Source organism: Stegodyphus dumicola, chromosome X1, assembly GCF_044657685.1.
Source record: "Stegodyphus dumicola isolate Sdum_Otavi_A_Nest chromosome X1, ASM4465768v1".
NCBI classification, from domain to species: domain Eukaryota; kingdom Metazoa; phylum Arthropoda; class Arachnida; order Araneae; family Eresidae; genus Stegodyphus; species Stegodyphus dumicola.
The window spans coordinates 114,364,174-114,382,860 of NC_140780.1; the positions used below are offsets into that span (position 1 = coordinate 114,364,174).

Here is an 18,687-nt window from a genome sequence, read left to right on the forward strand (position 1 = left end):
CACTGATAATCTATGAACCTCGTATGGCTGCTACTTCAGATGGAAACGTGAAGCCACAGCCTTCAGACAAGGACATTGAACAAAGAAGTGAAGCTTTGCAAACTTCAGCCGGACTTGAAACATCGTCAGTTCCAAGGAAAACTGATCCAGTCCTTCCAGTGGATCCTGATAAAGAGTTGCAGCAACCTCAGCCAGGACTTGGACGATCTTCGCGCATCCGCAAAGCTCCTCAGAGATTAAATCTCTAAATAAGCGGGGAGGGATGTAGCATCTGATTTCGAGAGTATCATTACTCTTATACCCAAGAACCTCTGTGAACGAGAGTAAAGTAGAATATAACGTAACTGCGTAAATAGCGCATCGCTGCTGTCTTATGAGTTAGTTAGAAATAAATGTTTGTGCCGTGAACTAGTCTGTTTTGGTTGCGTCATGCACTTCACTGAACCCACACCACTAGACACAATAAGCCCCTGGACTTCATTAAGATCAAGAAGGGATTAGTTTCTGTCTTCTCACTGGAGCTAGACCTGTTACATAAACACCAAGCAAATGTAATTCACACATGAAATCTCTTTTTCTATACTCTTCTTGTAAACTGCTACTAGGTGGCATTATTTAGATCTGTTGGGTGCTGCTCTCATGGTGCTGTAATTTTAGTGAGCAACAGTTTATATTGTTTAAAAAAAGAAGCAACTTTCTTTCTTATCACAATTCAGTGTCTTTTATAACCTAGTTACTTAAAATTCAATTTGAGTTCTGGTTTTTAGTATGACTTGGATTAAGATTCAATACTTTTTATGTAAACCAAGGAAAATTTCTTTTTCAATAAGCTCATGTTTTATAAAATCGATATACATACTATTTTATTAATTAATTCATGATTTTTTTTACAGGAAAATTTAAGCATGGTTAGTAATATTCTAATGTAATTATTAATTTTACATGTAACTGTCTAATACAATACAAAGTCCAAAATCTAGACATTAAGTATCCATAATGATCTAAGATCTAAACCTCTATACTACCACGAGAAAAAAAAAAAAAGTTTTTCCTTACAAAGTCTTTGAATGGAGAATATACATACTTAAGAAAAAAGGTGGGTGTGCTGTAAAAGTGATTTTTATTATGACTAACCGAGATTTCTGTATAGCACTTTCAAACTTCTGCTGGCTAGGGAATCGTACCATGGTCAATAGCATTATATCGATTGATATATCGATTGAGTGATTGGAAGGTAGAATTTTTTAATGTGGCTTAAACACTGAGTGAAGCCTCAAAACATATTTATTTGGAGTGTAGTGTTGCTCATACTTTTCTTTCTTTTGTTGTTGCTATTGTCATAAGGTCATGGGGACAAAAGAAAGAATTAGATTCTGAGGAAATTTTCTGTGTTCAGTTAATATAAGAACTTTGCTCTTCCTTAACTTTCTGATATAAAGCAACTTATTATTTTGTTTTGTCTGTTAATATTAATGTTATTAAAATTACAATTTTAGTAAAGGATAATGTCTCAGTTTTGCTTTTTACTCGAAATTGTACATTTTTCAATCAACCAGTCAGTATCTCGATTTAGCATGCGCTAAAATGCAGATATAAGGTAGTAGGTTCATCTAGGAATTTTAGAAATGTTTTATTATGAAACCTGATATTACATAAGAAGACATACCTGCAGATATTTTTAAAAAAATGCTTGGCATAATATATAGCCACTTACCAATTTCATGATGTTGATGATGAAAATCACAAATCTGAAGATGAAGCGTAAAAAGTGAAATGTTCCGAGTCATGGAATTTAAGAAATGCTAAATCAAGATGATATAACTTAAATCTTGCATTATTATGACACTTCTCAGTTATAAATTGATTAACAGAGTAGAAAATATCTTTATTATCTTACAGAAATAATACTGAGAATTTTAATTTTGTATTTTAATGTGTCATTTTACCAAGTTTAAACTCTTGATTTAAAATCTCGATCTTTAGATATGGGCAGATAACCTTAATGTGTTTTAGGTAATCTTATACAATCTCTATCCTTTAATATTTTTTCATATGTTTTTAGAAATATAAGAATAATATTTTTACATTTATATTTATTATATGATATTATATGAGAAATAATTTATTGAAAATATGCTATAAAATATCAGAATTATAAAGTTGTTTTGCTATTGCTCCGAGTTAAAATTAGAACATACAATAAATGCTTCAGTTTTTAATTTGTATTAGGAAACCTCATGCAAGTGAAAAATTTGAATAATGTAAGAACTTTAACATTAAATTATCAAAACAGTTAAAGAAAAGGAAGTATATACTAGCAACTGCATTAAATAATATAATTTACCCACATCAAGTGCAAAGGCAAATGTCTGGGCTTCCCCCTAAAAATGCACCACAGGTTATGATAATGGGAGATATTTATTTTTATGTAGATGTATTATACATCTACGATATAAAGCATTCTTTCTTTTTTGGAGTCTGATTAATGGCTAGACACCTATTTAGAAAAATAAATTCTTTTAAAGAATCAAAATATGTACATAGTGATAAAATAACAGGAATCTGAGTGGTGAGTAAAACACGTACATGATCTTGTAAAAAAAAAAGGCAAAAATTCTCTTCTTGCAGTCGCACAGAGATGATATTCTTATTGCGCAGGCGTGAGAAGGAGAACTCAGTGCGCTGAAGAAATGTGAGAGGAGGAGGAAGGTCTCCCATATTTCTTCCAAATGGTAGCACCTTATGTGTTCCAAAGGACAACTGTATCAAAGGCCTTTTTATGGGTAAACCATTGATGTGACCAGCTCTACCAAAGAAAATTGTGTCTGTTTTAAGTGCTGTTTAATGATTCTTGTAGTTTTTTGCTGATAACTAAAAGACATCAGCTGACAGATTATATCAAACATCAATACCAGAGATTCAAAGTGCGTCTCCAGACAGATAATACAAAGACAAGATACGTCAAAGACCATAAATTGCAGATGGTGTCATCCAACTCTCGTGCAAAGTGGCACTCGGTTGTAATGCTTAATGAATTCTATTTCCTTTCATACTGAGCTGATGAGAAGGTATGAGAATGGTTGTAGCAGTGAGCTGTGGGCTCAGTCTATTGTGATATCTCTGTAAGAAGTGATTGTAGCTCTGTGATTCTGTGTGGAGCCTTTTTATGGTACACAATAATGAATTTTGTATGGATATAAATTGTGTTAAATGTAGCAAGTTTCCATATAATGTGCTTGATGGCACATTTTATGGCAACATGCTACATTTAACTTTTCATTTGATTTTTTTCGTACTTGCTACATTTACTTTTTACTACATTTGACTTTCTCAAAACATTTGTGAATCCTGAAGATAATGGTTTATTTCTGCAAAAAAATACATTTTTCTACAAAGGAACCACTCAGACACAGATTGACAAACATTCTTTTGAGTTCTACACCATGCAATAATCTCCAAGATCCTACCGAATATCTATAGGGTGCTAATGATTGAACAGAATTGGTGGATGATTTCCTCAACAGATATCTTTAATGGAATCATAAGTAATGATATTATGCGCTGTATGACAGAAAGAAAACACTGTTGTTACATGATATCGTAATATATCTTAATTTCAGGTATAAGGCTATTCTTAAGGTAAAGTTAGAAGGTATTTACAGCTTAATAATCTGCAACCAAAAATTATATTTTGGTAAAAAAAAAAAAAAAAAAAAAATATATATATATATATATATATAGTGTTGCTAATTCTGTGCTTGTAAGATGTATTCTGATTTCATCTCATTTAGAATCACTTTTCTGTGGTTAATTTCAGGCATAGCAACCAAGCTCCAATTATGCCGATGGACTATTATTGGACAGAAGGCAGAAAACAAAAGCAGCTAGCTGAAAAAGAGGTATGCCTGATTTTCAACCACTGCTATCATAAAATTTTTCAAATATAAATAAATGTCACTATTAAATACATCAGCGAATTTTTCTATTTAAGATTAATTCATTCATTAATTTGAACATCCATGCTTTATCTACTGAAAACTAATATAAGCACTTTCTTTTTGAATAAATATTACAGAAAGATCCTTTACTTCAAGCTTTGAAATATTTTGAAGCCACAGTTCTTTTCATTCTAACTAGTCAGCAGAAGGAAGAATGCACAAAAGATCCAGATGCTGTCTACCAGTTTTATGAAGAAACGTTAAAATTTTCAGCGTAAGTTATAAACTATATATATTTTGGAATATTTTTCAACTACAGAGAAAATTTACCCCCCCTTTTTTTTGCTGATTTCCTTTGAGCACATTAGCTTTTGAAGCCAATGTCTTACGCTTTTGAATTGCATAATTTTGTATTAAATTAAGTTTTGGGCATTCATAAATTTCTTCCAGGTATGTTGTGAAGTATGTTATATTTCTTATGGAAGACTGTAAAACTAATTTGCAAGATTTTAAAACCACACACATGCAAGACTAAATATTCAAGTGTTTGTATTGTATATTTTATCTTTATAACACATTTCATTGCACCTTATTTTATTTATGTTAATATTTTCACGGAACCACAGTATCTAAGCAACTTTTTAGCGTACAAACTGGGAATTTTCATTTAACCTTTTTCTAAATTTTGTAGCTCAATGCGCAAAGTTTTTTACCACATAGGTCTTTTGTCGTTTGTTCTTTTTACTTTAATTAGTTTTATATATACATCTATATATATATACACACACACATATACTTCATATATAACTTGTGATCAATTAGAAGTAGTGAAATAATTGTTGACTTGCAGCGCAGTTGGATAAAATTGCCATGTGCTGTTAGACAGGTCTGTCAGGCCCAAGGTCAGTCATTCTTTGCAAAATCGTGTGGCTGTCCAGATATGCAGTTTGTGTACACAGTATGAAAGTAAGGTGTAGTGCAGTGACACTTTAATGGGTGAAATGAAGCATTGTATGAGCAGCAGATTGTTTCAAACTTGGCAAAACACCAAGAAAGTGTTACAACACACTGTGCCAGGTGCTCAGACATAGCCAATGTTCAACATAATGTGAACACTAAACTAAACTGCACTGTATAGGCTGCCTTTGTCAAAATATATGAGACCTCTATACACATTGTCAAAAGTGCATAAGCATGGAGGTGATTATTTTGAAGGACAATAAGCTACATTCCTGCAAACATGTATTGCCTTTTCTGTAAATATATATAAGGAGATCAGTTATTCACCATATGTATGGATGTACATATGTATTGTTGCATGCAGACAGAATCATAAAGATTGAATGCACACAGAACCAATGCTAGGTTGATAAAATTTATTTTATCTATTTTATAAAATTTATTTTATCAAAACAGACAGTTCACAGTTCTGGAATTTTCTATAAAAACAGTCTTGAAACTCATCACAGTAGCACAGAGATCAATTAAATATTAAGCTTCAAACTACTAAAATCATTAAAGATAATGCAATACAAAGCTCATCATAAGACCGCAGCTAACTCAGAGATAGCTCAGTGCTCTGAACTTAAGCTGAACTACCGGCTGCCAAGACATTTCTAGTACTTTCTGCTTCTCCAGATTAGTGGAAATTATGTAAGGGCAGAATAATGGTTACAGATACATAGAGGATAATTCACAGTTATACAGTTACAATATCTATTGTAGTGATACAGGAGCTGAGCAAAATGTCCCCAGACGGTCGCCAAAACCACATTGCCAGTTTGGCGATATTTTGCCAAGATAGCCATTTACTCAGTGTTATAGACTTGCCCCTTAATTCTTCCTTTTACACCATAGCATTATCTCTCTAAATTTTTCATGTTACATTGTACTGAAAAATAAAATTTCACATTGCGCTAAAATTATGTAGCTGTGTACAAAAATCATAACGTTGCAACCCTTCCAAGGACTGCATGTCTCGGGCAGTACAATCCCTGGACAAGAAGCTGTTCTCACAACTAAGGCAAATCAATACAGTACTTAAACAATAATTGCAATAAATGACATAAAACAGATCAAATGCTAAACCAATGAATAAATGCATAAATTTACAAATTACTATTTATATTATACACGCGGCACTCTGGCCATAGTAAGAGGCTAGCCTGTTGCAGTGAATGACTAGTTAGGATGTGCTTCAGGTTACATAGTGAAGTAACGAATGACAATGAGGATGTATTTGTTACCATCAATAGTTCATGGTAGAGGTCCCAGTGACGGGACCGAACCCCGAACCCCGAAATGGAATGTCGCCACAGGGCCGCACATTTTCAGTAGTTATTCGCGCTTTTACAAAAACATTCATATAAAATCAGCATTTTAATATAATGACCTCAATTTTTAAAGTTACATTCTTAATATACTAATTCTTAATATGTATTAATAAAGAGAATATCACATTAATAGAAATAGATGAAACATCCAAAATACTAAAATTATAACTATATGCATGAAAATAAATACTGTACACATGAAAACAAATACTGTACACACCAAAACAAATATTGTACATATGAAAACAAAATTACAAATATGAAATATAAAGGAAAATTGAGCAATAATTATCTGTATGTAATTAAATTCCAAATTAATAATTCTGATGTGTGTGGAATAATTCAAAACACGATCAACGCACAGGACAATGACGGCTTTTTTCACCAAGCATATGCTGAGCAAGTAAGGATGTATCATGCATCGAGAAAGCTGATGCTGTAATGCTGTAAAGTTACTTTTTAATTAACCAAGAAATTCTAAAAATAAAATAAATATAGAAAAGGACTATTGGTCTGAATTTTTCTATCACAGAAGTTCGGCAACATTACACCACTGTAGTCAGTTAGATATCTGAAATGTTTCAGGTTTTAAATTACTTCCAAAATAGCATTTTTTTAACATTTTGTATGCTACTTTAATTTATCAAATATCATGTTCTTCGCACTTAATCATAAAATTCAGTTCAAGAGCAATATAGCAAAATAATTTTAAAATGAGCATATCTTTAGAATTTCCAGTACGCAGTCTCATGCGCTGGAGTTAAAATTTTTCTTTCTGTACAGCGTTACCATTGCTCACTTTGAAATCCTAGAGTTTGTTAATTAAAAATTCGTTGAAGTTTTACAAAATATGAAATTGATAATAAAACAAATTCCAAATTTGGGCTTCTAGATGCCCATATTCGCAAGAGGATTCCGTTATTGAAAATTTGATGGCTCTGGGTATCATTGTTTTATCACAGTATGAGAAACATACATACATTTATGCAGATTCTTCATTATTTAATTTCTTTAAATATAATACAGGGTAATAATATTTGGTGGCAACAATTTGAAAAGTGAAATAATGCTTGTAGTGAATCAATGCAAATTGCCAAAATGAAATTAATAGGTCTTCTGTGCAAATTGTCCATTTGGTCTAATAAACAAACACACAGGTAGCCCTTAGTTTACACCAATAAAGCTATGAAAATTAGAAGCACAAGACAGAAACTGATGCTCATACATGAAAGTCAAAAGCCACACGACTCAACCAATGTGAAAACCATTGCCATTTAACACCATCTATTGGCATTTAAAAATTAAAAAAATATTTTTATTTTCAAGTTGTGCATATGCAATGCTGGGCTGAAGAGACTGATTGGAGCACTTCACGTATAAGTGACACTGGGCTTGTAAGAGTGGAACTGTAGCATCACACTTATGCAATGTTGGTTCTGAATGGGTTAAATATCCTCACACCTTTGTCACCTTAGAACATTATATACCCAGTAATAAGCAGGGTGTGGACCCCATAAATTACTATAGTCTGATAAGAAGTGATATTAAAGGGCACATATATCTGAAATTAATGTGTTTATTATGTTGTGGTTTACATAGCTCAAAAGAACTAAAAATACTTTAAGACACTTCTGGCTACCATATAACATAAAACATGTAACTTAAGTATAAAATAGTTGCCAGTAGCATGGAATAAAAAAAGTTTAGTTAATCTTCTGTAAATTTTTTATTATAAGCACAACAGTTTATGACTATAAATATTACTGTTTGCAAATCTTCCACTTGTGCATCTTTTGGTAAATAGTAATGGTAAAATGGTAATAATTCTTGCAACAAGTGTGAGTGGAAATCAGAAATGGAACAGCATAAAATCTTTACATATCTCGGCCTTAAAATGACTAACTAGAAACTGAAATATGGCTTGTAAATGAAAGAAATTATGCCAGAATAAATAGTTATAAAAATTTCATTTGCAAATCTTAATTGTTTTCACTGATAACTGATTTTTTTTATGCATTCCTGTAGTATCATACGCTCAAGTGTGCAAAAGCTGCAGTCATGTTCAGGAAGCACAGAATTTAAACTGCTGATCCTTTGGTAAGTTTGACTCTTTTTCTATAGCATGTCAAAGTTATTGTTAATAACTGTGCCGTATACAATAATATAAGGAATTTTATATGTTAATTTTATATATGCAGTACAAAGTCCAAGATCCAGAATCTTCGGGTCATCAGAGATTCTGGATTTAAGAAATTTCTGCATTTTTGATCATCAGTTTAAAACTAGTAAGATAGGATATAGAAATTATAAAATGAAAATATTCTTTATTATTTTAAAAAATATATATATTTTGCAAAAAGTCCCCCCCGCCCCCGAATCACTGCCATAGGAAATTGAAATCATACTCAGCCAATATAGTGATATTTTTAGGATTTAAATAGTTGCAGATATATTAACCACTTGCCTTTTGATTTGTTTCAAGAGTGTGTGTGCCATGAACATCAACACAGTAGGTCACACATCGAGCCATTTCAAGGTTTGGCTGAGCATTCAAAGTAGAAACAACTCCAGTATCAGTTATGTTCAACTACTGCACACATTCTGAAAGATTTATGCTAATGGTCTATATTACAGAACTGCCAAACAATGGAGCTTAATTACTGAACTGCTGGCTATATTACTGCATTGCAAAACTGAAAGAATTCATTGCTGTTTCATTCTAATGAAATAGACAGTTCTATTGTTAATGCTTCATTTTTATGTTCAGTTCTGAGCTGCAACATGTTAGGAAGTTTCTTAGATCAAGTAAGAGAATATTGCAATTGGTAGTTTTTAAATGTACTTTGACTGTTTGAAAACTGCTGGTGAAAAGCCAGACAAATTGCACTTTTGCCTTTTGATATGTAAATGAGTACATAAGGTAAAACTAATATTATTTTGCAAGATGTTTGATTAAATAATTACTGATGATTGATCACTGAACAAAAATTATTTATTATCTTGAATTGAAATTTATCATAGGTTTTATATTGCATAATTTATTTGTATTAGCTGAACTGTTATTTGAAAAAATATGCTGAATGGCATTGTTTTTCTGAATTTTTGAGTTTCTGTAACTGCCCACTTAGGGCCCACTTCATTTGAATTGTTGGTTTCTAAACTTCAGCCATTGTTATACATAGTGCAAAATATATTTTCATTTCATCACAGTCTACAGGAAACCAAGACTTATCTATTTTTTGTCTTCTATGCAAATTGTTTCTGTTTAATTTGCATATTCTCTCCATGATAATAGTTTCCCCAAATGTATGATCAAATTATTAAATTCCAACTGTCTAATTCTTTTGTGTTTTCACCTGTCTTTAACTTGTCACTTTTATTCTAAGAAATCTTCATGTAGGTCCAGATTTTGGGTTCATTAATTTTTTTCTCTTCCCCATTTCATAGTTCTGATTGTTTATGATTATTGTGATGATCTTCACTAACCAGTCGCTTGCAACATTTTTATGCAGGAAGTAAAATATCACTAATGTCACTATTGCTATTTAAAATGTGTATCAAATTATTGTTTATAATGCTAGCATAACTTTCACTACTTTGAATCAAAGCTTAATAGTCTTTTTGAAGACATTTTTGAAGATGTCTATTATTCAAGAAAATTTATCTGCATATCTAAATACAACCAAGAAAATCGGTAAGTATTTCTTACACATAAGTCTAAGCAACATAGTATGTCTCTCACATATTCTGTTTACTTTTGGCTCGATTTACTTACCATGATTTTCACATGACATCATAAGGCAAGGGGTTGATTGACTAATGATGAGGCATTACAATTGAAACCTAAGGCTTTTTTACTTGTGATAAGGAAAAACCTTCAGGTTTCATGGCTTCCATGACCATCATGAAATTTCATATCTGGCAATTTATTATGCCAAGCACTTTAAAAAATATCTGCACTGCCTGTCATGATCTTGTAATTCCTTGCACATCAAGTTTTATATTAAAATATTTCTAGAACTCTTGGATAATCTACCTGCTGCATCAGTTGTAAAATGCTAATTTATATTTGCGTGCCGGCGTGTGCGAAATTTCCTATATTCATTGAACGTATGATTTTGCAGAAAGAGTAAAACAGAGAGCTTTGCTAAAATCCTTTACTAAACTTATTCTTTGCTAAAATTGAAATTTTGATAAGATTAATAACAAGACAAAACAAAATAAGTTACTTCAAATCTGAAAGTTAAGAGCGAGTTGGCTGTGTTAATTGAACTTAGATTCCTCAGATTCTAATTCTTTCTCCCTTCCCCACTGTTAACACCAGCAAATAGAAACCAGTATCAGCAACACCGTATTCCAAATAAATACACCTTGAGGCTTCATTCATGATTTTTTAAGTCAGAAAAAAAAATGCTACCCCCAATCACTCAACAACCATAATTGTGTTCTTGCCTGATGTCACTCCATCATCAATCATTGTATTATTAGCTACCATAGTGTTATTCCCTAGCTAGCAGGTGTTTGAAAGGGTTAAACAGAAATCTCGGTCAGAATAAAAATCTCTTTTGCAGCACATTTGTTTTTTTTTTTCTTGAGTGTTATTTTCTGCGTTCCTAGACTTTGTAAGGGAAAGCAATTTTTTATTGGTGGTTTGGAGGTTCAGATATTAGATTATTGCAGAAACCTAACATCCAGATTTTGGACTTTGTACTGTATTTCACTTAAGCAAGATTTTTTCCCTTAGTTTTTAACTTGAAATTAATTGAAAAATTTTAACTTTTATTATTATCATATATTACCAATATTGTCCCTTTTTTAGACATCAAATGTATCTCATTCACTTGGTACTGAATCTTAAATACTGATTTAAGACTTAAAAATAGTTTGTACTATAAATTAAAATTATCTGTAAAATGTTTGAAACTGGTTTAAAAGCTTTGAGATGCAAGTGTGCATGTATGATTAAGACTTTCATGCTTTATTCTAAACTAAACAATATTTAATTTAAACTAACAAGATTTATTTTTTTTTTGTCAGTATTTTAAAAAACGCATATGCATTTAATTTTATTGCTTATATATCTATATTATGAAGAAATGTTTTGTATAAATCTAATTTTTACTTCTTCTTGTGCATGTTATCAAGCAAAAATTAAATTTTTGGTCATCTGATATAATAAAATTAGGCTCTAGTGTAGAATTGGGTGCCCCTTTGATTGGCGACATTTGTTTTAAAATTTTGGTGATGAAACCTCACTTCTGGTTACCACGATAGTTTTAACTTTGTTTTAGCTTCCCGATTTTATTTAAATAAAAATAGATTGATGTGTACATGGACATATTTAAGGCAGTGCGCAATGCCTAGTTTGTGCAATTCTAGGATGTTTTTTTAAGTAAAAACAGATCAATGTGTACATGGACACAGATCTTGTGCAATTCTTTAACTTCTTATTTTGGTTTTGTGTTAGTGGCCATCTTGAAATTGTGCCTACCTGGCGCCGATCTTGGCGTCAAAAAAGAATCGCCAATAAACAAGGGGCACCCAGTTGTAAACTTTTACTAAAATTATATTTAATATGAGTAAATAAAGATGCAGGCAAAGTTAACCCTGTGTTGATGAAGACAATGAAAAAAAATTTATTCACTGTGTATTTTGTGAGGCATGAAACATATGGCATTGTGTTTTGAAAGAAACTAATGTAGACAATAAATAGTAAAGCATTCAAATGAAATAGCCTTAACTTTTAATTGTATTGACAGATGTTAGACATTTTGATTGTTTTATAATTTTCTTGATGCTATAGCATTAAGGAAGTTGAAATTAACATTTATATCAATTTGAATATTTAACATATGTGTATCATCAGGAGGAAGATGTTCCAATGAGAACTGTTTTGAATTCAAAACTAAATCTTAAAGAAGTTTAGATTTTTATAGTTTATTTTTATTATATGTATTAAGATTTCAAAAGTGGGAGCATCACTCCTATTTTCTTTTTTTCTAAACACCATTTCAAAATAAAAATTGAAGACAACTGATGTGCCTTTAAAGAACTGTTAAGTTAAGGAATATGTGAGTAATGATTGATAACATCATTCACATAAAGCAAGCCTACAATAAAGCAAAATAATAAAAGTGGTTTCTAAATAAGGGAAATTACTCTCTTAAACATTACAAATTTTGTGAAATTTTCCTAAATGTGATCTGCTATTGACTCATCTGCAAATTTAACTTCACTATGTGATGAAAAATGTTCTAACATCTCTTTCAGTTTTGGAGTAAACAGATGTGTCATAAGGCATTTGTTGACTTGCAATGGTGTAATGCAAAAATATGCCTTCCTTTAGACCTGATTCTATGGATGCATTGACCAAAAATTTGTCACGTTTGTTTCATCACCACAAACCTTCATGTTTGTCAATAACTGCTGCTACACGTAGCCTTGAATAAAAGAGGCTTTGGATGTTTTATTGGGTAACGTCAGCCCATGCTGCCTCTACACGTAGCCAGAGTTTATCTGTCATAGGTGTAGCATGCCAAGCTAGGCATTCTCCAGTCATTGACTAGACATGTGTGATGGGCAATAAATATGGGGAACAAGCAGGCCAGGGTAACAATGGAATATGGTGGGCTAAGGAAAAATACTTGAACATTGTGTACTTTATGTGGTCCCATATTGTCTTATTGGAATGTTGCTGCAGGTAAGCCCTGAAGTTGAGGAAGAACAGGCTTCAAAACTTCAAACATACGGTATTAGTTGGTAAGTATACTAATAATGCACACTACAGGGAAGTGGGGGTGTAATCCAATACCACCCTACACCATAACACAGAATGCAGGACCAGTATGATGATGCATAGCACAAGTCAAGCAATCTGTCTGTGTGTTGTCTTCAAACTCTAATCTATGGTACTGCAGGCAGAAGTGCGATTCATATGAAAACACAGACACTTAGTTGTCCATCTCTGCCATTCAGTGAATTATTACAAATGCAAATGCCTATAGTTAAAGGTAAGCAAAGGAATGGGCTCTTAACAGACAGTACATTTTGCTGTAAAGAATGTTGAATTGTTTGTGCAGACAACAACTGTTGTGTTACGGATGGCATTTGTTGTGATATAGTTGGGAATGTGGCAGTGCACTTCATTAGTGCCATGTGCATAACATGCCTGTCTTTCTGTGGAGTGGTGCGACAAAGTGATTGCAGTTGCTCCTGTCCACCAGCCTTTCTCTCCTGCATTCCTCCAGTTCCATATTCTTAGCTATGCCTGACACGATGACCGATTTTCCCCGAAGGATAGACCTCAATCTCTGTATGCAACAATTGTGCCTTAGTTGAACTCAGAAATATGCTTGAATGATGTTCGTGTTTTTCCGTGAGGTATATTGAAGCTGCACACACAAAAAATCTCATGAAAGAACAATGTAAGTTGTTCAAAATGGCTGTCTTTCTTCCCTTTGTATATGGAATGCAAGGAGTGCTGCTGTCATGTTTGCAAGCACTGAAATCGTAGTCATTTGCGTGTTCCAGTACATATAATAAGTTTCATGCTTTTTGAATGCTTCCTTCATGGTGTTGCATTTTAGATGCCACCAGCTTATTATATAGCTTAGGAAAATAACCCTTGTGCTTTGCTCAAATTATTCCTTATACCTTGTACAATTATGAAATGATTGTATAACAAGTGTCTTAAATTCATAATGAAATGTTAATCGCTTCTTTCTTGTTTGCTCTTCTTGAGTAACCAATCGCAGTTTGCAGTTTTTGCATGTGAGCCTCAAAGAAGCTCTTGTAAATAGTTCTGGTGATGAATATGTCTTCAATTTGCAATATTTATTTAATAGTGTTTTTAATAATTTCTATTGTTTAAGAAAGCCATTAAAATTTCTAATTTTTTTTAAAACTTGTTTATTCACTCAATAAGTTAATCATTTAAAGCATCTACCACTTTCAGTTTCAAATATGTGAATGAGCAGTGAAAAGTTTTAAGTTTGAAAATGTGTATGTCTTTTTTTTCTAAAGCAAATACTGTAAAATTTGTGTCTCGGCACATAATTAAATATATACAAAAAGGAGAAATATTCTAAGAATGTTATCCATGGCATCTCTACAGTTTTCTTCATTCATCACTTAATTATGCAGAGTATAAAACAGTGATTTTAATTTGTGTTTCTTAAATGCAATGTATTTAGTAAGTACATACCTTAAAGTAATTTAAATGATTAAGCTCTTTTAACTAGAGCTAAAAAGTTATAAAATGTTTTATTATTTCATTTGTAGTTTAAAATGCCAGTCTTTGTTGCATGTGAAACTTTACAATTTGAAAATCAAAGAAATAAAAGAGCAGCAAAAAGGGGTCTCGGACTTTTTTCGTATTGTAAGTATTTTGAATTTACTTTTCAGATTCTGAAATGTTTGTTTAAAATATTTTTTTCCTTTACTTGTAAATTATAATTAAAATTATGCCAATTTTTACGTTGTCCTTAGATTATTACATTTTAAATTTATTTCGGGGTAGAATTGTCCTCATATTATTACATTTCTAAATTACAGCTGTGTAATATAAAAATATCCTTTATATTCTTAAAGGAAATCTCTTACTTTATGTGGAACATTAATAAGTGAATTAAATTTAGTATACTGTGGGTAGCCTAAAGTTGTTGAATTAAATTTAAGATTTCCTATGAAAATTTTGAATAATTTTTAGAGAATACTGGAACTAAAAATCCAAATAAAGAGTTTTTCCTTGCAATTCATTCTGCTTTTAATTTCAAATATTAAACTTCTGTTAGTTATTTTTCATTCCCCCCAATGCAGTTTTTATTGACCATTTTAAATATAAACACCTGTATTTTCATGTAATTTTCTCATTAGTCACGGACTCTCATTTCGAACTTGCATTGTCATTCTCTGATTTTTTGTGGTTCTTATTTTGAGGCTTCTTATGAATAAGGAAATATTATTAATTCCCATCTAAAACTAAATTTTGAGCTTATTCTTTTACGTGATACTTGGCCTTTTGGTTAGTCTGAAACACTGAGTAAAATTCTATTCCTGAATGTTTTGTCTTCACATGGGAATATTTTCTTAGGAAACTACTATGACAAATAAGTTTCTTTAATTTCTTTTTTTTTCTTTATCTTTTAATATGTAATTTTTGTTATCTCTAAAAATAAGCAGCTGATATTTTGACATAAGGATGTGAAACTAAAGGGATGTGGAGAGAGTGGAAGATCAGTTAATCTGAAATTTGACTTGTTGGGAAAAGTTATTAAATTCGAATTTCATGTTTTGGCTTTCAGCACAACCTATAAAAGTTTTAATTTAATGAGAACTTTGATAAAACTTTTATGGGAAACATGAAAATATTTTCACTTTGTGCTTTAGTAAACTGCATGCTCACTTGAAGCAGATTATCAGATACAGTGAACATATTTTAAGAATATTACATAATTCCAAGATGACTTTGGTTTTCTATGAAAGAGTTATCTTAGATGATGACTGATGGTAATGAACAAGGCTGAATTTTGATAGCATATGCATTTTTAGAGTATTTTCCTCTTTAAAATTTGTGTTTCATATTTTCTTCCTCTAAGTTTGTAGAGCATTTTTGGTGTTTTTAGGGCATTTCAGAGCATTTTCAGACATATTCTAGTAATGAAGCTGAAAAATGAAGTTGCCCAAACACTGTCTGAACTCATTTTAATTAGGTAAGCAATGTTCTGCCCACAGAAAACTGATTACATAATATGTTAGTCCCATCTTTTATGTCAAGCTTTATTCGTAAGGTACGAGTGCCACTTCTAAGAATTATTTCATACCAGCATTTCTTACCTCTTTAAGACTTAGTGTATGTTCTGTTCCACAGGACTATAGGCAAATGGAAAAAATTATTTTACAGATACATTCTTGGAATTACACATCCACAGCTGTGTGCAGTATGTTTTTCTACCTCGATAAATTCTCCATTATTCCTTTTTTGCTTAGTTGGTATAGTCCATTGGTGGTAAGCTAATTAATGACCTTCAGTCTTTTAAAAATGGACTATTGGATTAAGAATGCCATAAATACAAAGGTTGTTTGACGATTGTACCACTCCAAGAATGAACTATATATCCAACATATCTACTTTCTTCAGTTTCTGTTCATAAACACCTTTCCTCCATGGCTACGACAAGAGATGAAAGAAGTTTGCATCTGTATTTTTCTTCATTGCCTTTAAAATGCACATCAAAACATGCTTTCGCTTTGTAGATCCTTTGGCAGCTCCGGAATCGGAAACTCTTTTTGACATAATCGAAAGTTCAAGCTTACTTTTTTAAAATTGCTCTAACAGTCTGCAAAAAATAATAAGCTGGATCCAATTATAAGATTAAGGAACAACGCAATCTGCAACATTAACTGAAATAGATAATTAGATAATTTTAGCCTAGCTTATACCATCCATTATACATTAAACGCGAATGTGTAAACGTATTATGCGCGTGCGTAAGTGTTACACATGCGACTAACTAACCAAGTTTTGCACTTAAGCTGCAATAACTAGTGGCAACATATATAAATTATAATGAAAATTTAATATATATTAAACTTGGAATAAAGAGTTGGCAATAATTAAATAAAATGCTTGACAAAAGAAATAAAACCACTGTGAATAAATTGGAAAAAGAATCCAGTTTTGAAACTCAAGAACGATTTGAAAAATTAAAAATAAAGTGCAATGAAAGAATTTTCATCTCCCAGTTGGTGTATCGAGAGAAGGCAATGGATCAGTTTTCTTCTGAACTAATGATGACACATATTTACACAGTTTAAAACTTAAGTACAAAACGATTGAACTGATAAAGACACAAAACCATATGCCTGATTACCTGCTTTTTATGAAAAAAATGTACAGCTTATAAGTGAGAAAATTCGCTTACAGTACGCACACATATATGCTTACTGTCTATTGGATCCAGAAATATATTCAAATGATTAACTTATAAGATGCAACAAAGCCTTTATTGTCAATATGAAAAAGTAAGTTTTGCAACTGACCAGATTTCAAACTGTAAACATGATCGATTAGGTGATCTACAATTAGTGTAACTTAAAATGATGGGCTAGATGGTTTATCTATAAAAGATTTTTTTAAAAATTAATGTAAGTATAAGTGCATGCTGATGGTAATTAAAATATGCATTTGTTTATTTTATGGAACTAAATAATACCATTTATACATTTTTAGCAATGTCCCACTGCATTTAACAACTCATCTCGTAGTTCAGCTCATCCCTCTCATCAGCTAAGAATTTCAAGTCTTGCAAACGTTCCTTCTCCTCATTCTCCTACTCCTTCTCCTGCAAGCAGTGTTAATTCTCAAACCAGTGGTTACAGTAGCAGTGATGTAAGTGGTAACCATATGCGAAATTCTCTTCAGTTGCTTTCTTCAACTGTTAATGTGTCTCAAACAATGTTAGACATGATATGTCGTCAACATACGTATCTCATCAACCTTCATCTTGGACATGATTTATGGGAGCAAGCAGATATGTACATGACAAGAAGTAATTTGAGAGGTAAGGTATACATTACTGTTCCTTTTTCAGTTTTGCTGTTATCAGCCTTTATTCTGTATATATAAAGTTCATTCCCCCCTCTATGTTTCTCAAATATGTTTTACATTTGTAATTGTATATGTAATTTTTATCTTTTAGAATTTTTTAAAGAAGTAGCAGACCAATCGGAGCCTCTAACTTTACACAGCAGCATATCGGAACTTGTGAGATTTGTCCAAAAAGGATTATCGTTATTGAAAAAATGCCCTCGTTAGCATTCCCGTTAAATTTTTAAATTACTGACTGATGGGGTCAAAGCAACCAGGTATCAGGTGACTATTTGTTACTAATAAAGTTTTCACTGATTGCTGCAATATTGTTAATTGAATGAATGTGCAACTCAAATTTTGATGTAGTTTTCTCTGTTCTTTTGCCATATGAATAATCCTACCACTGCACAAATGCAGTAGAATATATATGTATGTGAACTGTAAAAATGAAAACCGGCCTGGTTGCAATATATTTAGAGAGAATTATCATTTACATGTATGTGTGTGTGTATATACATGTATGTATATATATACATGTATGTATATATATACATGTATGTATATATATACATGTATATATATATGTGTGTATATATATATATATATATATATACATGTATATATATATACATGTGTATATATATATATATATATATATATACATGTATATATATATATATATATACATATATATATATATACATATATATATATATATATATATATGAATAAGAATACTTACATATGTATACATATATGCATACACATGCAGATGTAGAAATATACATACATATATATTTGTATGTATATACATATATAGATGTGT

The 18,687-nt window shown here is 31.5% G+C and overlaps 1 protein-coding gene across 5 annotated transcripts in view; it reads left to right on the plus strand.

Annotated features, from left to right (window-relative positions):
* The window catches only part of LOC118198679 (uncharacterized), a 358,828-nt gene extending 340,545 nt beyond the window's left edge, over positions 1–18,283 (plus strand). For all 5 annotated transcript variants that reach the window (XM_035370443.2, XM_035370419.2, XM_035370428.2 and 2 more), the window contains 6 exons: positions 3,818–3,899; positions 4,076–4,212; positions 8,297–8,368; positions 14,552–14,648; positions 17,502–17,832; positions 17,971–18,283. In XM_035370443.2, the coding sequence (XP_035226334.2) occupies positions 3,818–3,899; positions 4,076–4,212; positions 8,297–8,368; positions 14,552–14,648; positions 17,502–17,832; positions 17,971–18,086 (835 nt within the window). In that variant the 3' untranslated portion in view covers positions 18,087–18,283. The remainder of the gene's footprint in view (positions 1–3,817; positions 3,900–4,075; positions 4,213–8,296; positions 8,369–14,551; positions 14,649–17,501; positions 17,833–17,970) is intronic.
* Positions 18,284–18,687: the final 404 nt, after the last annotated feature.